Source organism: Cetorhinus maximus, chromosome 17, assembly GCF_964194155.1.
Source record: "Cetorhinus maximus chromosome 17, sCetMax3.hap1.1, whole genome shotgun sequence".
Taxonomy (NCBI): domain Eukaryota; kingdom Metazoa; phylum Chordata; class Chondrichthyes; order Lamniformes; family Cetorhinidae; genus Cetorhinus; species Cetorhinus maximus.
In genome coordinates, this window is record NC_135895.1 from 86,440,609 (window position 1) to 86,457,371 (window position 16,763).

At 43.0% G+C, this 16,763-nt stretch overlaps 1 protein-coding gene across 1 annotated transcript in view; it reads right to left on the minus strand.

Moving 5' to 3' along the window:
* Positions 1–16,763, minus strand: part of astn1 (astrotactin 1) — a 2,710,576-nt gene that overhangs the window by 1,626,666 nt on the left and 1,067,147 nt on the right. Inside the window, exon 6 of the mRNA XM_078561790.1 lies at positions 14,913–15,059. Coding sequence (XP_078417916.1) covers positions 14,913–15,059 — 147 coding nt within the window. The remainder of the gene's footprint in view (positions 1–14,912; positions 15,060–16,763) is intronic.

Sequence of the window (16,763 nt, forward strand, 5' to 3'; positions counted from 1 at the left end):
CATTGCACCTTTGTTCCACCCATCCCAACCTCACCCACTTCTGACACCTTCATTCCCCCCTCCCAACCTCCCTCCGCAAAAACCGTCATTCCCTCCCAACCTCACCCTCCCTGACACCTTTGGTCCCCCTCCCAACCTCATTCCTGACCTCCCGGTACCTCTTCCTCTTCCAGTCAATACTAGGCCTTCCTCTCCCACCCCAAGTACATCTTGCTCTCCCAAACACAGCTGGTGTGAGCTGCTTCGCAGCAAAGCCATGTCCATGAGGATCCACCCAACATGCCATGGACATTCCTCCAATGTGCCATTGCTGTTGGGCCCCAGCATCTTCTGTTCCTTGGATGTCCACAAGGTAAGTCCGATTTCTGTACATCATAGTTGTCAAGACGTGTTCTGCACCGGCATGCAAGCATGTCGACGTGGGCGGACGATCCAGCTCGGGGGGTGGAGGGGGGGATGATTCAGCGGGCTGGCCTTATAATAATCTGCAGTTATATTACAATGAGTTTCCCGATGTCCAACAACAGGAAACACAGCCCACCACTGACGGGCTAAGCGGGCGATTGCAAACTGATTTCACAATGTCTGAAACTGATTCTTGGCCTTCTCACCATATTGTCCGCTCCCGCCACCAAGAACGCCCGATACCAGTGGGCACGAAAGATTCTGGCCTATGTAGTCAACGCTAGAGCTCAAGGGAAAAAGAACCTATTGAGCATATGTGACTACTGTAACACAGCTGGCAGAATCATGCGAATTTGGATAACTAAAAGATGATTTGATTAAAGATGGAATACCCTTACCCATACAAGACCCCTCAGTGAGAGGTGAAATTTATACTCAGAAAAACGATAGACTTGTGTAGAAATGTGGAGCTTGTAAAACATTAGTTAGAGCATATGTACGGCAGAGCAGACCAGGAGATACATTACGCTGAGAGACATTCCAGATCGAAAGAACAAAGTAATTGCAGACAAAGGGCAGGATGCAAATACTGTGGAGGACATCAGGAAAAGGAAAAGAAGGATTGCCCAGTGTGGGGAAAGCAGTGTTTTAACTGCAAAAAACAGAATCATTTTGCACGCAAGTGTTTGGTGAGAATAAAAGAAAACACATCTCTACAGATGGCCACCAGAGAGATATCAGCAGAAGGGTCTCATGAAGAACTATACATGATACAACAGGTTGGCTTCGTCCAGTCTATAGGTGGTAAATGGTTTGTGACTGTTACAATGATGACCTCAGCAGGAGAGTTTCAAGTGAACAAGTGTCAGATAGACACTGGTGTGTCATGTAACTTCGTCACCTTCACAGACCTGTGCGAAGGAGCTCATCATGGCAATCCAAAACTGAAGCACTCGAAAGTGAGATTGAGGCTATATGATGGCATGATACTCATGCCCAGAGGACAAATTAGTCTAAGAGGCCAATGCAATGGCAAGAAGGAAAATCTAGAGTTCCAGATCATAGATGGGATGCAACGGCCACTTATCTCAGCTGAAGCAAGTCTAAAGCTTGGGCTGGTAACCCTAAATGTGCCAACAGGCATTCAACATGAAGCGGCAGCTCGACATGATCTGGAAGTCATCAACCTAGCAGAGACATTGAACTTAACAGACAAGCACTTTGCTCAAATCAAGAGAATTACCCAACACGACGCAGCTCTCCAAGTGCTGCAAGAAGTAATGATGAAAGGGTGGCCTGAAAGCGTAAATGACACACCTGTGATCACAAGGTCATATTGGGCCTACAGGGATGAATTGACAACCCAAGGTGTCATCTTGTACAAAGGAAATAGAGTCATCATCCCTAAGGAGATGAGAGGAGAGATGCTGAAACACATCCATGAAAGCCATCAAGGAATTGAATCAAGTCTGAGAAAGCAAGAGCAGTGCTCGGCTGACCAAACATGAGCAATGAAATGAAAGACCGCATTGGCTAGTGTGGTGCTTGTAACAAGTACCAAGCTAATCAAGGTAAAGAGCTGTTGATGACACATGACATCCCAGACAGACAATGGAGTCGGCCTCTTCACTATACCAGGAACTGATTATCTTGTCACTGTAAACTGCTATTCTCAATACTGGGAGTCAGACCAGCTGACTTCAAATATGACAGGAGAAATAGTAGAAAGCTTGAAAGCATACTTCAGTCAGTACTGCATTCCAGACATTGGGATGAGTGACAATGGCTGTCAGTTCACGAGTGAAGAATTCAACCATTTCACAAAGGATTGTTGAATTCAACACCACATATCATCCCTACACTATCCCCAGTTGAATGGAAAAGCTGAGGTGGCAGTGAAAATCACCAAAGGAATCATCAAGAAATTGAGCAAATTTAGCTCAGATGCTTACAAGGCAATCCTTGAATGGAAAAACACACTGACTAAAGGCATAGAAAGTAGTCCAGCCCAAAGACTAATGTCACACCACATGCAGACTACTCTTCTAACTGCAAAACAGCTACTGAAACCAGAAGTAATAACAGGTACCAGTGAAAAAAATCAAGGTGAAACAGCAGAAAGCCATATTTCATTTGACAAAACTTCCAAACCACTGCCAGAGCTGAGTATTTGTGAGCCAGTCAGGGTACAAATCTTCAACACTCTCAACAGGAGCCAGCCCATGTGGCAACTGGGACATGGTTAGTGAAGTTGTTACCTTGATCATACATGGTGGAAGTGAACGACCACCTATACCAACACAGGCATATATGAACAACTAGTGATGCTGTTCCTTCACCACAGTTGGCTAGTCAGGGCAAAGGATCTCACCGGCCGTACTGAGCTACTATCAATCCCAGAGGTTCATGGGTCCCCAACAATGGAAATGGAACAACAACAGTTACCACGGCAACAAGTGCCATGGGAACAAAGCTGACCGGACAAGAGACATCACCAAGACAAATAGCCAATGACAACATGCATGCATACCAGTAAGCGATCTATACAATTTAAAGACTATGTGTGCAACGTAGGTGCAGAGACTGACTAGTAGAACAAACCATTGTTAATGCATGAGAAAAGTGAGTGTATAGTGGGTAACTTGGGTAACTCACAGTTACACATGATTGCGCATGCAAATTAGTCCTTTATTCAGGTAAAGCAGGATGTTTGTGCCCTTTGTTCGTTATGAAAAGGAGGATGATTTGGTTTTGAAATGCAACAGTACTACATGTCCTATCTGGCCAAGTGACCTTAGCCATGAAGGAAGCTCTGTAAGCTGCCATCTTACACTCAGTGAAGACCTCTCACTGAGGAAATACTGAGAAAGCACTGCTGTTTTGGAACTCAAAACAACCTCACTGTAATTTGTGTAAATGGCCTGCAACTCACTATATTTTCTATAAGCCTGTAGTTTACATGTTGAAAAAAACCAACTGTAACCATCCTTCAACTGATATTGGTGTTTTGCCCAAATAACCACAGAAATTGATGTTGTAATTGCTTTTATTTCTGGATTACCTGGATTATTTCATCAAAGAATTTTTAAAAAGCAAAAAAAGAGAGATCTTGGACTATACTTGCCCCATTGTGCTTACTCCCATCCAGGGGGATGTCTAGTGTTCAGTTAACCATATGCAAGTGCTATAGATATCTGTTATCAAACTCATTACAATAAACTCATCCAATTGAAATATGTTAAATGCTACGGAACAGTGTTATGTAAACACTTAGAAACAGTCAGTCACAGGAAACAGTATGTGTGCACAGTAGGGGATATCATATCTTGTTCAGTGCCAGACAAAGTGTAGACAAAATGAAAATTTACTACAATCTGAACAACATAATTGAAAGGTCTTTTAACGCATTTGCAATGTAAGTGAATCAGACTCTGATAAAAATATATTTGTTTTCATCAGACGAGGGACTGATTTTTCCCATACATGTTGAATTTGAACAGCTATGAGCAAACTTTCATGTAGTCCCTGCTGGCTCAAAGAATGTGGAGAGCTTTTATTAGACTAAACCACTGGGGCCTTGCAGTCGGTTTTATGAAGCAGCTTACCGTTGAATGCCTGCTCACCTTTGAGGAATGCACCTGAACAGCACACCCTAGATATATGAATCATACGCAAGCAATGGTCATAAGAACATTGTACAGATTAGGGCAAAATTCAGACTCTTCCATCCCAATCTAGGGCTCAGATTACATTTTATATATTTGTGAGACTGATGTGTTATTTTCCAGTTGAACAACACCTCCATTGAACTAAATTTGCTCAATTTCTTGATGATTCCTTTGGTAATTTTCACTGCCAAAACCCTAGTGTTCATTGGGAAGAATTGTACTGCAGGTACAGGTTAGAGTTTACTAAGTTCTGCAGAAGAACAATCAAAAAAATAGTCTTTAGTAGACGCAGGTGCATTTTTGAGACTAGTCCGAGCCATATAAGTCACAGAGCAAATAAACATCTGGATGACTTAAGATGGTGCTCTCCATTATTAGAAATAGTAACATCAAAATTAAAAATAAATAACAGCAATGAACATAAATCTTCCACTGGATGAATGCATTTAATAGTAGCATATTTACTTTACTGGCAAAAACCTACACAATTAAGATTCATCAATGACAAATAACAGGGCGAGATGAATTAAGTTGGGAGAAGGCTCTTTTGGAGCATAAACTTTGACATAGATAAATTGCATCGAATGGCCTGTTCCTGTGTTGTAAAGTCTATGTAACACAGATGTGATAAGAAAACCTACAAGACGTGAAACAGAAAATGCTGGTTCTGCACAGCAAGTTTGTCAACACTTGCAAAGGAAAAAGGACAGCTGATTGATATTTCAGCTGTGGGTAAATCTTCATCAGAATTTTCTGGTCCTGTTACAGTGGGGGTGGGGGTGGGGGAAGGGCTGGAAAATGCGGTGAGCCATTCAGAAGTCCCTTGACTTTGGTGGGACCAGAGATTCCACCAGTGGGAAGGGCCGGAAAATTCCAGCCAAAATTATTGATAAACAGTGTATTTTAGCAAGGTTGGAAAAATGAGAGAGAAAGGGGAAAAGCAACAGACACACCAATCACAGAGAGGCAAGAAATCGGTTGATTCGCATGCAAACTAAGTGCTTTGGGATATGTCAGTGTTGGGACCCTTGCTCTTCCTGATACACATATTAATGACCTAGGCCTTGGTGTACAGGGCCCAATTTCAAAATTTGCTGATGATACAAAACTTGGAAGCATTCTGAGCTATGAGGAGGATAGTGTAGAACTTCAAAAGGACATCAACAAGCTGGTGGAATGGCTGGACAAGTGGCAGATAAAGTTGAGTGCAGAGAAGTGTGAAGTGATTCATTTTGGCAGGAAGAACATGGGGAGACAATATAAAATAAAGGGTACAACTCTAAAGGGGATGCAGGCACAGAGGGCCCTGGGTATATATGTGCTTAAGTCATGGAAGGTGGCAGGACAGGCTGTGAGAGTGGTTAATAAAAAGCATACGGTACCCTGGGCTTTATTAATAGGGGCATAGAGTACAGGAGCAAGGAGGTTATGTTAAACTTGTATAAAACACAGCTAGAGTACTGCATCCAATTCTGGGCTCCACACTTTAGAAAAGTTGTTAAGACATTAAAGAGAGTGCAGCAAAGATGAACAAGAATGGTTCCAGGGATGAGGAAATTCAGTTACAAAGATAAATTGGAGAAGCTGGGACTGTTGAGGAGATTTGATAGAGGTATTCAAAATCATGAGAGGTCTGGGCAGAGTAGATGGGGAAAAACTGTTCCCGCTTGTGAAAGGGTTGAGACTGAGAGGGCACAGGTTTAAGGTAATTGGCAAAAGAAGCAATGGTGCCATGAGAATACATTTTTTCATGTGGCGAGTGGTTAGGATCTGAAATGCACTGTCAGAGAGTGTGGTGGAGGCAGGTTCACTCGAGGCATTCAGAAGAGATTTAGATAGTTATCTGAAAAGGAAGAATGCGCAGGGTTACGAGGAGAAGGTGTGGGAATGGCACTAAGTGAGTTGCTCATTTGGAGAGCCGGTGCAGATGTAACGGACCAAATGGTGTCCTTCTGTGCTGTTACAATTCTGTCATTCTGTAAAGGTTATATATATAAATGAAAGTTATTGTTGTTTAAAAGAAGAGTGTCAGTTGACTTTAATACTGCGGATGCTGGAAATCTGAAACAAAAACAAAAATTGCTGGAAAAACTCAGCAGGTCTGACAGTATCTGTGGCGAGGAAGACAGAGTTAACGTTTCGAGTCCGTATGACTCTTCATCAGAAGGGTTCTAAGACCATGGGTCTGTGCAAACAGGAAATAAAAGGTGAGGAATGAGGGAAAACTAGAAAAGGGGGAAAATGAAAAATACAGCAGGACTGAAATGAAAATATTAGAGATGCACCTATTGTGTTTTGCTGGTATTTTTTAGTTTCAATTTTAGACATGCTGCTTTGGCACTTTGCCAAAAATGTTAAAAACTTTTCTTATCTTTGAACAGAAGCTTACTGACCTGATTTGCATTTCCAACATCTTCTATTTGTATTTCTCTTACATGAATGTTCCTTTTGTATCTTTTACATGGTTTAACAGCTATTTAACTAGTCAAGTGCTGGCCAAGGACTTCAAATACATTTCCAGGCAAGAAACCATTGGAAATCAAATTGTCTAGAAAATCTGTATAACTTGATTCATAATGTAGCAATTTAAGGACTTATTAGAGACCCATGCAATAGAAGTGAAGTATTTGCTCAATACGTGCAATTTTATTTTAAAATCCAAAACAAAGACAAGATGTTTTTCGGTGTGTTTATTTTATGCTTGCGTAGATATTCTTGAGAATTGTATCCTGCCTTCTTTGTAGTTATTTATTTAAACATCTGAAGAGAGAAGTTCAATTTTCTATTAGAGAGCATGAAGTATACATCTGAGCTGCAAATTTGCAAATTCATTATAGTATATCGTTTAACGCCGTAAGGATATTGGTGGGATGGTACTTCCTGTCCTGTCAAGCCTGTGGTCCTAGGCAGTCTTCTTCCAATAATGAAGTAGTTAGCATAGAAATTGCAGCAAAATCCATGTTGAACAGCAATCTGACAGAACTTAACTGCCCTAACCTTTGAAAAATTCCAGTTGAGCAAGTGATTCAATTTCTAATTTGTTGTTTTGATTTACCCCAATGGAAAACATTTTTGTCTTGCAATTCATCATCAAAGCTTTAACAAGGGGTAACATGTTTTCAAAATAAATTAGTTAACAGTTTCACTCCCAATTTTGCGGGGAATGGAAAACAGGTGTCGTTGGGAAAGAAGATGAGCGATTTCAGCTCATCCAGTATTAATCCATCTTTGCTTTCACTGCCATTCAACCTCAGCAAACAACCATGTTACTGAGTCTGTGTCCTGCCAATTCACATGGTATGTATGGTATCACTAGGTTACAGTATCAATGACAGAAAGCCTTTCTCAAAAATGTGCAGTGTCTCCTCCAGGGAAAAGTATCTCATTAAACGCCATCTTACAGTATAAAACATCCTTACTAGTTGTTTCTCAGTGAGTGAGATAAATATGAACATATTTTTCTACTTGCATACTACAATATTGGCAGTGTGCCCGCAGTGCCTGCCCAATATGGTATTGGGGGTCACAAACCATTTTAAGTTTCACCACTCAATAACACCCTTTCAGTAAAGCATATTGGTGGTTGGGGATGTGGGGAGCAAATTCTGGGCATGATGAGTTGTAAAGAAAGGAGTTGGCTGTGAGCGGGAATTTTTTGGGAAGGAACTTACAGCATTACTGCACCACTTGATCCTGCAAGAATGTTAAAAATTAAACGAAAAGCTTTTTTTTTTCCCCAGGAAGTTCTCTATTGGTCCCTGTAGGGGGCATTGGTTAGGCTGTTCAGTGCCAGGAGAAACTGAGACTTAATGCACTGTTTATGTCCTGCCTGTTTCTCCACAGAAATTACAGTTGGAGCCCTTCAACAAGCTTGGAGCTCCAATTTGCATATTCAAACAGCCTGTCGATATCATAAGTTCCTGGAGGTTCTTAAAGCTAGCCCGCACCTCTTAAAGGGGAGGGGCACTGTGGCTTGAGTAGGTGCTGGCAGTCATGCAGGAAGTGAATACGAACTGGGGAACTGTAAAGAATGGCGTGGCATGGAAGAGATTTTTGGCCACTTGGTGGAGGCTTTGATGCAGTAGATGGCAAGTAGGAGAAATGTCCACAAGAAAAGGGAGCCAGGAGACCCTCCAAATGCACATTCAACAGGCAGTGGGCACAGGTGTTCATGCAGGTCAATACCAAGAGCATAGCCCCAAGCCCCTAGATGCAATGCTGCAAGAAGTTCAATGACCTCAAATGAATGGTCAAAGTCAGTGAATGCAACTTCAAATGCTATATTCTGCCAACCAGTACTTTCGGACGCTCATCTATTCATCATACATCATACCCCCATCGCTCACTACCCAACAATTCTCTGTCAATCAGGACTCATACCTCATATGTCCCACCCCACCATCACACACCCAGCACTGCTGCAAGCTTCATCTCACAATCCTGTCTTGACTAGTATCCGCTCAAATGGTACATGCATATACAGGGTTGAATTTCACGGTGCCTGCAGGAGAGGGCAGGGAGCCACTGGGGGGGTGCTGAAAAAATGGAAGGGAATACGGGACAGAAGTGCCTATCACCTTCGCGCTACCATGACATTTTGATGGCGGCATTCAAGATAGAGAACAGCCTACCCACCCAGAGGCCAATTGAGCCACCTCAATGGCCAATAAAGGGCCTCTTCCCAATGCCACTCACCAGGGCAGGTGAGTCCCCCATCACGTGGGGAGACCGCCTATTGAACCCTGTGGGTTTGGGGGATTGGCCCTGCTGAGCAGGTACTCTGTGGCTCCGACGAGTCCCTTGGCAGCAATGACCAGCTCTGCAGCAACACTCCCTTCCACCCTTACCAGCCAGCACCTCACCCCCACTTCCATTTCCAGGGCCTACCTGACTGGCCCTGGCAACCACCAATCCCATTTACCTTGCTGCAAGGCCATCGTCCATCGATGATTCTTACATTTGGGTTTTGTGTCAGCAGTGGCTACCACTCCTCGGGGCACTGCTGGGACTGAAGAGCTGCAGGCCCTCCGACCGGTCAGCAGAGCTCTTTGATGCAGGGTCTCTTCCCTTAAAGGGCTGGCAGCTAATCTGTTGCTGGATTGTCATAGAATCTGGCCGAGGTTTCCCAAACAGCCAAGCGGGGTTGCATCTAGCTTTCTAGCCCATCATTGGGGCCAAAACCATCCCAACAATTCCATCCCACTGACTCCAAAGATAGATAAACACTTTTCAACTTTGGGATTTCAATGGATATAAAGGCTGTAACCACTCATCACAGGTCCAACCCTTGCTACCAACTGCCTTAAAAGCAACATAAAAATAAGCATTTTATAAAGAAGGACAAAGGTGGTGGCATAGTGGCGTTGTCACTGGACTAGTATTCCAGAGACTCAGGTCAATGATCTGGCAGGACCAGGGTTCAAATCCCACCATGGCAGATGGTGAAATTTGAATTCAGTAAAGTCTACTGATGACCACAAAACCATTACTCATTTGGTTCACCAATGTCCTTTAGGGAAGGGAGTCTGGCTTACCTGTAACTCCAGACCCTCAGCAGTGAACAAGGGCAGGTAGGGATGGGTAATAAATGCTAGCCAGCAATGCCACCATACCATGAACAAATAAAAAAATGCAGCTGCATTATTGATAACACGCTGCCAATGGGATGGTTTGGGATTAAGAAATTAGCTTTTAACATATAGTATTAAATTATCAGGTTCCAGTTTATATTGCTACAAAATTCATAAATGCTAGCAAAATCCTGATTTATCTAGTTTTCCCAAAGAGATTCAGAAGCTGGTTGCGATTACAAATGTTACAACCACTAAAATGTACAATTTAGGCAGTGTGATAATTCCTAGAAGCCCCATGAAATTATCAAGACATCATGCAAGCGGGAAAAAAAATGAAGATAATTGAAGAGCAGAGAAAGGGAAGGAGCGGAGTTTGAAACCACATGCACACAGTGGGCTAAGGAGAACTCTGAAGCACAAAGCCAGCGTGGACATAATGATAATTTTCCAATTCATTTGGCACGCATGATTATGACACTGGGAAAATGGGATGAAATTTAAGCCACAGTTTCTCTGCCTCTCTGGCGTTGATTCTCAGGGCTATTCACCAGACAAAGACTGAATATTGTATTGCCTTGCCCTATCATCCTCCTCTCCTCCCCTGTGTTCTGATTCTAAACGCCAACTGCCACTGCTGCCCTGTGCGTAGACTGGCTTTCTTTATTTTTCTCTCTTTCTCTCCACACTACAGCCAATGCTTATGCGAGCACAAAGAGATCCCAACCCTGAGTCACTTTTATTGGTCGGCATTACTTAATTGACAAGACATTTCGTTTGCCCTTGTCCTGACTCTGATTCTGATTGGTGTATTTGTATTCAGCTTTATTTTTTTTCACTGGCTACTTTTGGTGGACTCCTTTTAAACACTTTATACACCACTGGTCGGGTATGCATCATAACCTTAATGCATGCTCAGCTGTACAAGGTTAAAGAGAGAGTGTCGGCTGAATTGTTGAGCTCCAAACTAGTAGTGTTGGTGTCAAATCAATGATGCTTCTATCAGGATCTGCCTGCTCTGCCTACTTCTGGCAGACGTGAGGTGCTAATGTCTTCACCAGTATTAGGTCCTGTGCATTTTGCATCAGATATGTGCTGCAAATCCCGCTTTGGATCTTCAAGGGCCTCATAGTGCTCCAAACCCAGGTGCTAACAAACCCAATTTCACATCCATAGACTTCATGTACATCGAGATAAAAGCAAAAAACTGCGGATGCTGGAAATCCAAAACAAAAACAAAAATACCTGGAAAAACTCAGCAGGTCTGGCAGCATCTACGGAGAGGAGCACAGTTAACGTTTCGAGTCCGAATGACCCTTCAACAGAACTAAGTAAAAATAGAAGAGAGGTGAGTTTTTCCAGGTATTTTTGTTTTTGTTTCTTCATGTACATTGTTGGTTTGCCAGGACTACTGGGGGAAACCAACATTTCTGTGCTAATTTCCCTTCTAATCCAATAATTGCTACAATATCCCAGATGCCGATGTCTCTTACCCCTACAATTATACTGTGTATATTTGATATCTTAGTTAAGTGACATTTGACTCCAGCAAAAATCTCCAGCTTTCTAATCTTGTCTGCCTAAAATTCTGCAACAAGTTGTCAAGCTGACTTTGTTCAGTTTTCTATCTAAAGAAGCCTTTATAATAACTGCATCTATCACTTTTTTTTCCAGAGTATCTATATCTCATTAAAATAATTGTGTAACCGCACAACATAACATAAACATTACCTTCATATTTTTGGTCCAACTTCTGCTAACATTTGCCATTATAAATTGTATGTCAACATTTTAGTTTTCTGGACATAACTTTCATCATTTTGTTTTGTTCATGAACCAACCAAATCATTCAAAATGCCTTTAAAAACTGCCACTTTGTTCACAGTAATTATTAGTGCCTAAAATAAGACTTTAACTCAAATAGAAAAATTGAAAAGTGATATATTTCAAAACAACACAGTTACTTCGGGTGGTGGTTGTAGGGACAAGCAAGCAGTGATAGGAGCAGATAATCAAAAGATGTCACAGACAAAAGGAACAAAGAGGTGTTGAAGGTGGTGATATTATCTAAGAAAATGTGCTAATTAAGAATGGATGGCAGGACACTCAAGGTACAGCTCTAGTGGGGGTGGGGTGGAAAGACTGACAAGGTATTACAGTTATAGATTTAAAAATAATAGAAATAGGTGGGAAAAGAAAAATCTATATAAATTATTGAAAAAAACAAAAGGGAGGGGGAAGAAACGGGGTGGGGATGGGGGGAGGGAGTTTAAGATCTAAAGTTGTTGAATTCAATATTCAGCCCGGAAGGCTATAAAGTGCCTAGTCGGAAGATGAGGTGCTGTTCCTCCAGTTTGCGTTGGGCTTCACTGGAACAATGCAGCAAGCCAAGGACAGACATGTGGGCAAGAGAGTAGGGTGGAGTGTTAAAATGGCAAGCGACAGGGAGGTTGGGTCTTTCTTGCGGACAGACCGCAGGTGTTCTGCAAAACGGTCGCCCAGTTTGAGTTTGGTCTCTCCAATGTAGAAGAGTCCGCATTGGGAGCAACGAATGCAGTAGACTAAGTTAGGGGAAATGCAAGTGAAATGCTGCTTCACTTGAAAGGAGTGTTTGGGCCCTTGGTCGGTGAGGAGAGAGGAAGTGAAGGGGCAGGTGTTGCATCTTCTGCGTGGGCATGGGGAGGTGCCATAGGTGGGGGTTGAGGAGTAGGGGGTGATGGAGGAGTGTACCAGGGTGTCCCGGAGGGAACGATCCCTACTGAATGCCGCCAGGGGGGGCGAAGGGAAGATGTGTTTGGTGGTGGCATCATGCTGGAGTTGGCGGAAATGGCGGAGGATGATCCTTTGAGTGCGGAGGCTGGTGGGGTTATAAGTGAGGACAAGGGGGACCCTATCATGTTTCTGGGAGGGAGGAGAAGGCGTGAGGACGGATGCGCAGGAGATGGCCCCCATCCCCACCCCGTTTCTTCCCCCTCCCTTTTGTTTTTTTCAATAATTTATATAGATTTTTCTTTTCCCACCTATTTCCATTATTTTTAAATCTATAACTGTAATACCTTGTCAGTCTTTCCACCCCACCCCCACTAGAGCTGTACCTTGAGTATCCTGCCATCCATTCTTAATTAGCACATTCTCTTAGATAATATCACCACCTTCAACACCTTTGTTCCTTTTGTCTGTAACATCTTTTGATTATCTGCTCCTATCACTGCTTGCTTGTCCCTACAACCACCCCCACCCCCCCAACTTCTCCCCCCATCTCCTCTCTCTCTCCCCCCCCCCCCCCCACCCCTCACCCACCCACCTTAAACCAGCTTATATTTCACCCCTCTCCTAACTATACTCAGTTCTTCTGTAGGGTCATGAGGACTCGAAACGTCAACTCTTTTCTTCTCCGCCGATGCTGCCAGACCTGCTGAGTTTTTCCAGGTAATTCTGTTTTTGTTTTGGATTTCCAGCATCCGCAGTAGCTTTTTGTTTTTATACTATTTCCTCTTGGTTGTTTTGCTCCAACCAAGAAATCACATTTCCCCAGATCACCTGTGCCTTTGTTAAAGAAGCAGAATTTTTAATTTAAATGCTTTAAGACAATAGTGGAAAGATAAGGGTCAAATAGGGATGTGGAACTAGGGATACTTGAGGATGCACAAGGGTTTGGGGAAGGAAACTGATGATGAGAACATGTGAGGGATTGTGCCCTAATAATTCAAAAGGAGCCAACAACACTTTGGATTGCAAACTTCTAGTCTCCTCTGCCACATAAAACTTAGATCTTGTCCCCCTGCCAATACTTCTCATCCCAGAAACCTTAGTGCTCCAGAAACCCTCTATCAGATCTGCTGAACCCAAGACTCTCCTCAGACTCACCCACCCTCCCCAACACTCTCAATTCCTGGAAACTACATTTATTGCTCATAAATCTCTAAACCACTCCTTCCCTGAATAAAGAATTGCCTCAATGCTCCCAATTGTTGACCTCTTGCACTCCAATGCCCCCAGATCCCAGGATTTCAGCTCCTAGTGATCCCAAACCTGATTCATTGTTCCCCATTTGTATACAAATATGCCTTTATTATTGATACAAAAGCATTGAAGTCAAGCTCTCAAGTTGGAATCTTGCTGTCTATCACTGCGGATGTGCCACCTTTGGACATTCTAACAGTTTTTGTATGAGGTAATGAATGCCGGAGGCAGCCTGGGATTTTGATTCCTCCTACCCTTACATTCAGTGTAAAAAATTGATTTGCTGATTTAATTACTGTATGCCTCTTAGATAGTTCTAAAATTAGTTAATACCCATTGAATAAGCAAACACCGGGTAGTCCAGTTTTCCATCCCAAATATAAATAAATGTTTGCACCTCAATGTAATTTTCTTACATTAACAAAACTTACTTCTCCAAAGAACTTTCTCCACTTATCTCCCCTAAGTGCCAAATCATACTGGGACATGGGACTGGATTTCCCACATGCCCAGGACCTCGAGGTCAGGAACAAACAGGGTCCCAAATCCGCACTTGCTGGCACAGAGACCGGTGACGCAAACCTAATTGGTCACCTTCGCATTCGTCTTCCTATTAAGGACAGCGTGTGAGTTCTTGATGCCCAATCAGAGGGCCAGCAGCTCTGCAGCCTTGGCAACCCAATGGGAAGGAGAGCCGGATGCTGCTGACGGGAAGTGAGGTCCACCAGGGTGTCTCAACATGGAGGGCCCCTCACTGGCCAACACAGAGGGGCTGCATTGAATACTTCTGAAGCTGATCGGGACGTCAGGTGGAATGGAAGCCCCTCTGCTGGCTTCTTCACTGAGAGAGCTGCAGCCTTTCATCTTTGTAGCCCGATCATTAGGGCATGGTGTCTTGGAACCCAATGGCCCCTTAGCCTCGGCTGCCGCCAGAAGGTGCTACAATTGTGTGGGCGGCTACAGCACGTGGTTGGGGGGTGCGGCGGGGGTGAGGTGGGGTGCAGTGGGTGATGCTTCAGCATTGATAACAAAGCCAGCAGCAGTTCAAAATGGCTCCCGCGTTGGGGTCTTAATTTGATTGATTGGCTGCCTGCCCTTATGGAGCAGGCAGCAACTCAGTTCTCATCCTGCCCCTGGGAAAGCAATCCTCACATGGCTCCCCGCTATTTTCCCAGCTCCCCCACCTCCAAGCCCATCTCCTTGGGACCGAGAAAGTCCAGTCTGTGGTTCCATAACCAATGCAATATGGCTGTCCTACATATCATCTTATAATGCATTGAACCAACAATAGATTCTCTGTACTCACCATCTGCAATGAGATGTTCTGGGACATGAAGAACAACTTTGACAGACAAAGGACAGGTCAAGTGGGAGCCATAAACCAACCCAATTACGCAACCAATCACACTTATCAGTGTAAGGGTGGTTTTATTGATAGGGCTGCGGGGAGAACCTGCAAACAAGAACAAAAAGAAAAAAAAATGTTTGTTACCAATGTGAACAAAATTGCACTGATTTGTGTTCTAATATTGAGGAAGATAAGGAATGAATTTCATAACTATTTGTTATGGAGGGCAAGCAGCAGTAACTTCCATACGGGTGCTTACCAATATTTTCTTCAGTGTGAATCTCAGAGAAAAATGTAGCAAAAATCTGCCAGAAGCAAAGAGTCATTAGTACATTCGCTGCCCAACTTGGATCTGGGTCATGCAAACCAGAAAGTTTAATATCCGGCCTATGTTAAATTAGCTCTGTAGGTGTAGTAGTTGGGAATCTACAATATGCCCCAGCATCGCTGAACTGTAGAGGGAGAAAAAGTCAGGCAGTATTTCTCCTCTGAAAAATGTGCAGATGGGAATAGTTCATCTATGATGCCCAACCATCAAACCAGCCTGAGTCAGTGCCCTCAGGGGCGGAGTAGATGAAATAACTAAAGATGAAATAACTACCTGTCAAAATTTAATGTACTTCATTGAGACTTTCCAATCAATCCAAGTGCTAAATTCTCCTTAGAGAGGCTTGTGGGAAATCATTTACTATTACTTCAAGGACCTTCACAAGTTTCCCCTGCATTCTCAATGAAATGGTGTGCACGAAAGGAAACATTATTGGCAGGAAATACTTAAGTCACCTTTTCTTTCTAGTTGATGGTGTTGGCTAGTGTTCCAGTTTCACTTATCAAGAACCAATCCATTGCAGGTGTTGATATTGACTAAGCAAGCAGAAATTAATGCTGTGACCTAATTTTAGAACATGCTCTGTAATATTCAGTTTTGATAATAACAAAAAACAAGGCTTTTAAGTGCAATTTGAAAGCTTTCAAAGATTTACCACCAGTTCCTCCTACAGTGTGAGAATCATCACACAACGACACAGAATGCACCATATGTAGTAGCAAGTTACTGCAATGGCAAACATATTGGGCTGAACCTGTCAGGGGAGCTACAAGTGCTGCTGCCAAGGCCAAAAGTGGGAGGTGGAAATGGCCAATTAACAGGTCACTGCCGAGGCCGCCATCTAATTTACCCCAATCAGAGGGCCGGTAGCTCAGCAGCACCGCTACTAACTGGCAATATACCATGTTGGCGGAAAGACATTAAGCTCTCCTCCTGCATCTTTCCCCATCACACTGACAGCCCTCCCACATCCCAGCCCATCTCCAATCAGCTGGGAAAATTAAGCCCCTTGTAAAATTCTTTAAAGGCTCCAAAAACAAGTTAGAATTAACTTGCGTAGTTTGAAAATACCAAATTGAAAAAAAAAATGTATTTGTGTTCAGGACCATTGTGGTCCATATTTTGATTTCAAAATTTATCTTAACTCTTCAGTTAATGTTAGTCCATGTAACTTACTCTGAGCTAACCATTAGGTAAAGCATCTGAGCCGCCAGTCCAGATTTAACAACACTACAGGAAGATATAACCAAGAGACTGGGATGAAGGTGTAGCATGCATATTTCACTTTTAAAATGTGACATTTTGAGATGTGAGCTGATAATTCTATGAAGATTTGTCAATTAGTCAGGGAAGCCTTGCAATTCATATTCAAAACACGCATCATCATTTCGCAATAAACCCTGAAATACTTCAGTGTTTCGGCAGCCTTCACCATATTAGCCCTGCACAGGGAAATCACTCAGAAAAAAACATTAACTATA